Raw genomic sequence first — 7,971 nt, forward strand, 5'->3', positions numbered from 1 at the left:
ACATCTCCATGGATTGGGAGTGGCAATGGGGGTCCATTTCCTTTTTAATATTGAGTATGCAGCATCATTAAAAAGCACTACGCTGTTCATTCAGATGTGTTCTGGGAATTGATGAGGGAGATAAATTACCAACAAATGTAGGAATGGCTAACTTTTTGCTGTAGAGATGGATAAGGGAGACCAGAGATTTCTGGGACGTCTGCAAGTGAGATTTCTGGGACGTTTAAAGTCAATAAAATGAATTTGTGACTTTACAAGTTCACCACTCAATGTTATTTGTATTATTATTGTTCATAGTATTATTATTGTTATTGTTCATAATGGAATACATGGGTCATAAAAGTTTCCTACAGGAACCTTAACGCCCTAAAAGGTTATTTGAGGAACCTTTTTAAAAGATTCCTCAGGGAAAAGGTTCCTGAAAGCAAAGAGAGTTCCAAACCTCTCTGACAATGGGCGAATTCGATTATAGACCGGACACCGGTCTGTGGCCTGTACATGTTATCAACAAGGCAGCATGTTGCATCATCCAGAAACGCACATCTCCTTTCTACAAAATACATGTTCGATTTGTTTTTTTTGGGGGGGGGTTGCGCCACGGGATTTTCTTTCAGGAGTAGAGGTTTCTCCTCCGTGTGTTGCGATTATTCCCTGTGTGTGGCGACTTCGTTTGGGCGTGTTCTTCCACCTGTTGTTGTTGAGTTGGGACTTCTAATAAACGATTGTGCTACTGGGGCTTCCTTGCTCTCCTGCTCATGAGTCCTGAACCTCCCTCATTTTAGGAGGCACGCAACACATACCCAGGCCAGATTAATCAAATCCCCTCATCCTCCGCTATTTTTCAGTCGCCCCTCACCCCCACCCCCACTCAGACAGTCCTTGGTAAATTCACTCTTGAGAAATATTTTCTTGCTAAAAAGCTATTGTTGCCCATTTTAATGGACATCTAAAAGAAGCTGCCTTTAACTCAATTACTTTTTACCCCCTTTTTCGTGGTACCCAATTGTTGTTAGTAATAACTATCTTGTCTCAACCAATGTGTCAGAGGAAACACCGTGCACCTTGGTTAGCGTCGCCCCACGGACATCCTAGGCCAATTGTGCGTCGCCCCACGGACCTCCCGGTCGCACTAGCGCGAACCCAGAGTCTCCGGTGGCACCGCTGGCGCTGCCTTAGACCACTGCACCACCCGGGAGTTAACTCAATTAAATTTGTGTTCCTCTGTGAACTTGAAATTTGAGATTTAAGGCACGTTCCAGTATAGGTTGTTTTCATTGCCAGGCACTCTTCACAGATGATCAGATGAGAAATGCACTTAATCCCATTGCGCCACACTCTAATAAGAAAAGGTTTCTGGAGGCACCTTTAGGTGTTCCTCAGATTGCAACACTGGCGGAACCCCTATAGGTGCTTAAATGTTATATTAGGAATGGACCTTAGAGTAATGTGAGTGCATTTTTTTTCTCAAGAGCATTGGAAAGCTATGTAAATGTTAAATTTGACAGCAAGAAATAGCTTGCAAGTTTCCCAAGAAACTAGATAGGTGTCGTTTAGTCTTCAGCATTGGTACAGGTTTCATTTGAAAGATTCCTCAGTGAAATGGGGCCACAGACAGGGCCCAGATAGGCTACGTCATACTTTTTGGGCGTGGACCAAGTTAGCAAGCTAGGAGCTAGCTAGCAGAAACAGACCGCCCTGACACCCCGAAACACAGCTAGCTATACTACCAATCGTGGTAGTGATAATATTGTCACTGAATTCAAATTAACAGGTATCTATGTTTATTTTTCAACGAATGTGATTTGTGATAATACCTTTAGCTTGTGAGTCCTTGCTTGCTGTTTAGGTCAGACAATTTGATCAAGCTAGCAAGCCAGGTAGCGAACGTTAAGCGCTAACTTATCTAGCTAACGCCAGGCCTGACATTTGTGTCTGATTGTCGCCGATAATGAAATTATTCTTATCTAATAACGTTAGACACATTGACTTAATCTAGCTAGTTTGTTATGTGTAAATTAAATAGTATGTTTCGTGATAATGGATTTAGCTAGCCAGCTAAATGAATATAACTGACGTTAGCTAGCTAGAAGCAACAATGCGCTAGCCTGTGAGATAGCTAATCATGTCTTGTGACGTTATACATTCTAAATCGCTGCAAATGCTACATAACTTCATTCACTTACCTAAAAGTAAAATACAATGTTGATGGCCAGCTAGGTAACTAGCTAGCTGAGTAAAGGTAATTAGCTAACGTTATCTAAGCATTGCAAACATACTGTACCCTGATGCTTCTTTACTTTCCTCAGGTTTAAGAGAATACCAACCATGTCTGATGGAGAGGGTTACGTGGTGCGTGTGAGAGGCCTACCATGGTCCTGCTCTGTGGATGAAGTACGGAGGTTCTTCTCAGGTAATAACACCTTTACGATAAAACCTGAATAGCTTGCTACAACACCTTTATAGCCAACACCTCTCACATCTGAGATAACTGTGAGTCCCTCTACCCTCTTCTTGGCATATAGATTGTAAAATCGCCAACAATGGCACCAGCATCCATTTTACCTCCACGCGTGAGGGCCGACCCAGCGGAGAGGCCTTCGTTGAGCTGGAGAATGAGGATGACCTGAAGATCGCTGTGAAGAAGGACAGAGAAACCATGGGCCACAGATATGTGGAAGGTGTGTGTATTTGTGTGTCACTGTCCAAGTCTTCCTGAAGTTTCAATGTTTGCAGCTGAAGCATAATATGTGCCTTGGGACTTCACTTTAGGCTACATTTCTTAACCTTTTACACTATGTAACACTAGCAGTAGTGACTTTGGTCTTTGTGTTGACTTGACTTGTTTGTCCACAGTGTTTAAATCTAACAACGTGGAAATGGACTGGGTGATGAAACATTCTGGTCCAAACAGCCCAGAAACGACTGGAGACGGCCTAGTCAGGCTCCGAGGCCTCCCCTTCGGCTGCAGCAAGGAGGAGATTGTCCAGTTCCTCTCAGGTACCAGTAGCTAGCTCCCACTGGTTCACATGAACACCCCCATAACATCCTGTAGGAGGAGGTAAACCGTCCTCAGCCCTCATCAATGATCCAGGATAATTTACATTGTTCAGTCATTTAGCAGATAATCTTATCCAGAGCGACTTACATTATATAAGCTATAGTTTGTCCAGGATTTCCCCCATCACCTAAGTTTCTCTATCACTGGTTTGGTCCCAACAAACACTTTTTTTAAATGAATTATTCTGTACAATAATTTGGCCTGACATGCTAGTCCCGTCTGTCACTTTTCTTTGACAGTTGTCCTTTGGTGTTTTCCCATGAATCCACTATATCATAACAAAGATGTAATTCATCCCACTGGGACAATTATAGAATGGGTGGGTACTAAAGGTAACACAAGTACTGCCAGAGCCACTTATTTTCATTCCTTCACACCTACAGTCGCTTCCTCTTCTGTATCCTCTCTTTCGCTCTCATTTTCTCCCTCTCATTTGCTCTCTAATTTTCTCCCCCTAATTTTCTCCTTCTAATTTTCTCCTTAATTTTCTCACCTTTTCTCTCTCTCGACACTCTTTCCTCTCATCCTCCTTTATGTTCCCCCAAATGCAGTAAAAGTAAGTAGCCTGAATGGTTGCTGAGTCTCATTGGTTAAAAATACTCACCTGGTATGTACAGTACATGTCATAATGCATAGTTTTCATGAATAAATAAAGCAACAACAGAGAAAGTTACCTTTCTGTAACTGGGCATGTGATTTACTGTGTCCCCCACTGGGGTTATCTGTCCTTGGGTTGAAGGGTTGGAAATCGTGCCAAATGGGATAACATTGCCGCTGGACTTCCAGGGGAGGAGTACGGGGGAGGCCTTCGTGCAGTTTGCTTCACAGGATATAGCTGAAAAGGCTCTAAAGAAACACAAGGAAAGAATAGGGCACAGGTGGGGATGGTTGGTTGGTTGGCTGGATAAAGTTGCTGTTCTTATGGTGTACAACTTACAAACATTAACAGGTATAACTGACACTCAACAAAACAGTTAATTTAAGACAACACATACTCAGATATTGATTGTAAAGACACATAGTTACAATATTAGATCAGAACACACTAACACTCATTCACTCACAGCAGTCTTTGGGAAAATGAAGCACATTCTCTTGTTCTTAAACCATTGGGAGATAGATCATACTCTGAGTTTAGTGCCGAGGTGTCTTGTAAGCTCTCAGGTTTGTCACCAAGTTTGGTTGAGAGTGCAGAGTAAAAATTGCAGTTGAATTTGGGCATATCCATTTGACCCTGATTCTTAAGAGTGAAGCTGATTGGTTCCTGGGCACTAAACATCACTACAGGTAGCCAATAGACAGACAGGATTCTCCCAGGTGTTCTAACTCACTGAGGGCCAATCAACACGAGGACACGGACCCTGCACACTGTCACTCACAGGTAATGCTCAGAGAGTGGGTCTCCATGGATAACAACAGGACAATGACCATAGCAGGGACAGATTGTACTGTAACATCAGTGTTAACTGTATCGGGTATCTGCAGGTGACCATAAGAAAAGTGCCTGTTGTACTGTCAAGGCTTTTATACTAGACAGTATACTGTTACCCACCAGATCAAGTCTCACATAGTTCAAGACTCACCTACCTATGGAGCAGTACTGCACTTGGCAGCACTTGTCCTGAATTGCCCAACTTTATCAGTACCCTCAATGACAAGCAAATACACCAAAATGTCAGCTTATCACCTGCATATTGAACACCCAACTTTATTGGTACCCTTTCCATTTGAACAGACACATTGATTCAGCCTTAGGAGCTGTACACTAACTAGCTCTAGTCTACACCTCCTCCTGTGTGTGGTGGTCTTCATGGTGGTGTGTGTACTGTATGTATCTCAGGTACATTGAGATCTTCAAGAGCAGCCGTGCCGAGGTGAGGACCCACTACGAACCCCAGAGGAAACCTATGGGGATGCAGAGACCGGGGCCCTATGACAGACCGTCTGGGGGCCGTGGGTACAACATGATGGGGGGCCGAGGAGGCGGCTCCTACGACAGGGCTAGACGCGGAGGCTATGGTGGAGGTGTGTGTTGGGGAGAGGGTGTGTGTGATGTCTGCACAGTGTAAGAAGATCTTGTTTTGTTTCAGCCGACTGGATTAATTGGGAGCCATTATCAGTCATAAATGTTTATGGATCATAACATGATGTCTCCCAGTCATGCTCTTCCTAGCCCTCTATCATGACAGTATGTCTCCAGTCATGCTCTTCCTAGCCCTCTATCATGACGGTATGATGTCTCCCAGTCATGCTCTTCCTAGCCCTCTATCATGACGGTATGATGTCTCCCAGTCATGCTCTTCCTAGCCCTCTATCATGACAGTATGATGTCTCCAGTCATGCTCTTCCTAGCCCTCTATCATGACAGTATGATGTCTCCAGTCATGCTCTTCCTAGCCCTCTATCATGACAGTATGATGTCTCCAGTCATGCTCTTCCTAGCCCTCTATCATGACAGTATGATGTCTCCAGTCATGCTCTTCCTAGCCCTCTATCATGACAGTATGATGTCTCCAGTCATGCTCTTCCTAGCCCTCTATCATGACAGTATGATGTCTCCAGTCATGCTCTTCCTAGCCCTCTATCATGACAGTATGATGTCTCCAGTCATGCTCTTCCTAGCCCTCTATCATGACGGTATGATGTCTCCAGTCATGCTCTTCTTAGCCCTCTATCATGACAGTATGATGTCTCCAGTCATGCTCTTCCTAGCCCTCTATCATGACGGTATGATGTCTCCAGTCATGCTCTTCCTAGCCCTCTATCATGACGGTATGATGTCTCCAGTCATGCTCTTCCTAGCCCTCTATCATGACAGTATGATGTCTCCAGTCATGCTCTTCCTAGCCCTCTATCATGACGGTATGATGTCTCCAGTCATGCTCTTCCTAGCCCTCTATCATGACGGTATGATGTCTCCCAGTCATGCTCTTCCTAGCCCTCTATCATGACGGTATGATGTCTCCAGTCATGCTCTTCCTAGCCCTCTATCATGACGGTATGATGTCTCCAGTCATGCTCTTCCTAGCCCTCTATCATGACAGTATGATGTCTCCAGTCATGCTCTTCTTAGCCCTCTATCATGACGGTATGTCTCCAGTCATGCTCTTCCTAGCCCTCTATCATGACAGTATGATGTCTCCAGTCATGCTCTTCCTAGCCCTCTATCATGACGGTATGATGTCTCCATGCCCCAGACCAGTCTCTCCATAACTAAGGTGTATGTGTCTAACCTCAGGTGTGTCTGATGGGCGGTATGGTGACAGTAGCTCCTCCTTCCAGAGCACCACGGGTCACTGTGTTCACATGAGGGGTCTGCCCTACAGAGCCACAGAGACTGACATCTACAATGTGAGTTCTAGGATCTCCTACTAAGAATGGTCTATGTGAGAGATGATGAGAATAACACTGCTCCCTCTCTCTCTCCGTAGTTCTTCTCTCCTCTGAACCCAGTGAGAGTGCATGTAGAGATCGGGCCAGACGGCAGAGTGACAGGAGAGGCTGACGTGGAGTTTGCTACACATGAGGATGCTGTGGCAGCCATGTCGAAGGACAAGGCCAACATGCGTGAGTCTTTTTATACGTTTTAGCCGGCCACCGCCATTATGAAAGGCACTCTTAAAAAATGTTTCTCTCTTCCTCCCCAGCCTTCCCACCTTAATATGATGAAATGCATGTACTAACCAGCTGTCTCTGTCCTGCAGAGCACCGCTATGTGGAGCTGTTCCTGAACTCTACAGCAGGGGGCAGTAATGGCTCGTACGGCAGTCCGATGCAGGGGGGTATGGGAAGCCAGTCCTCCTATAGCAGTGGAGGGCTGAGCTCTGGATACTCTGGAGGCTACAGCAGCCAGGGCAGCATGGGAGGTTACAGTGACTATAGTGAGTATCAGCTCTGTAAAACACACCCACCTGTTCACATGTATCTACGCATGACCCGGACTATCAAGCTTTAGACTGTGTGATCTCTGAACTCCTCGGTCCTATAGTGTGTATCTCTCTCCTGTCAGGTAACCAGGGCGGTATGAGCAGCAGTTACTATGGCGGCAGTGGAGGCAGGAGTTCCAATGGCCTGGGGTCAGGATGGGGGATGTAGGTCTTTAACCCAGCATGTGTTCGGCTGGAAGGACTGGAATTGTAGTTCCCACCTGGTCTTTTGGATGGGTTTTGTAGTTCTGAGCCAATTTATAGTGAGGGTTGGGAAATGTATTGTTTTAGACTGATTGTATTTATGATTGAGGCTCCTTTGAAGTTAGGTTGGTAGAAATGAGAGCTGTTTTGTTTCCATCCTCTCCTCCTGTTGTTAATGACATGACTGCAGCAACACAAACTATGACCGTGTGTGTTTTGTTGTTTTAACGAAGATTCAAAACAACCAACTGTGATTGACCCAGTCTGTCTATTTAACCCACAGTAGTTCACTTCGTTGATCTGAGCTTTTATTTGACCATTAAGTGACTGACTTCAGGGTTGGGGTAAATTAAATTTAAATTCCAGTCAATTCAGAAAGCAAACCAAATTCCAATTCTACATTTTCATAAGTGAAAAGCATTGACCCTGCCGGACTGTCATATCTGAACCAACACTTCTGTAAATAGTCCTAGACTTTTCTCCAGTAGCTGCAAAGATATCTAGCCTTTCTGTTGAAGTCTGAAACAATGTTAAAATAATGGTGTGTGAAGTTGTCATTTTACATGGTGAACCAAGAGCACGTTTAAGTTAGTTTTATATGGGAGGGTTTGAGGGAATTCTCCACGAGGGATGGATGCTTTACTTAGTTGGCAAACAAACCTGAAGTGTTTCTGTTTAAGGTTTCTTTCTGCCTATGCAGAATTCTTTGTATTTCTTGTAAAGTGAATACAATTTGAAGATGTTTTACATGTCTTTGTTTGTCTTGTTTGAGGTGAGTAGTTT

At 44.5% G+C, this 7,971-nt stretch overlaps 1 protein-coding gene across 2 annotated transcripts; it reads left to right on the forward strand.

Annotated features, from left to right (window-relative positions):
* The first annotated feature begins 1,628 nt into the window (after window positions 1-1,628).
* Window positions 1,629-7,937, forward strand: LOC112221189 (heterogeneous nuclear ribonucleoprotein H-like). 2 transcript variants are annotated; one of them, XM_042303316.1, is made up of 10 exons: window positions 1,629-1,771; window positions 2,307-2,410; window positions 2,523-2,678; window positions 2,854-2,997; window positions 3,798-3,936; window positions 4,899-5,083; window positions 6,297-6,409; window positions 6,490-6,625; window positions 6,763-6,939; window positions 7,068-7,937. In XM_042303316.1, exons 2-10 carry the CDS (start codon window positions 2,326-2,328, stop codon window positions 7,151-7,153), a joined length of 1,221 nt encoding a protein of 406 aa, XP_042159250.1. In that variant the 5' UTR covers window positions 1,629-1,771; window positions 2,307-2,325; the 3' UTR covers window positions 7,154-7,937. The 2 variants fall into 2 exon arrangements, with proteins under 2 accessions (XP_042159250.1, XP_042159251.1); XM_042303317.1 differs by having other exon boundaries at window positions 7,064-7,195.
* Window positions 7,938-7,971: the final 34 nt, after the last annotated feature.

This window comes from Oncorhynchus tshawytscha, linkage group LG21, assembly GCF_018296145.1.
Source record: "Oncorhynchus tshawytscha isolate Ot180627B linkage group LG21, Otsh_v2.0, whole genome shotgun sequence".
Taxonomy (NCBI): domain Eukaryota; kingdom Metazoa; phylum Chordata; class Actinopteri; order Salmoniformes; family Salmonidae; genus Oncorhynchus; species Oncorhynchus tshawytscha.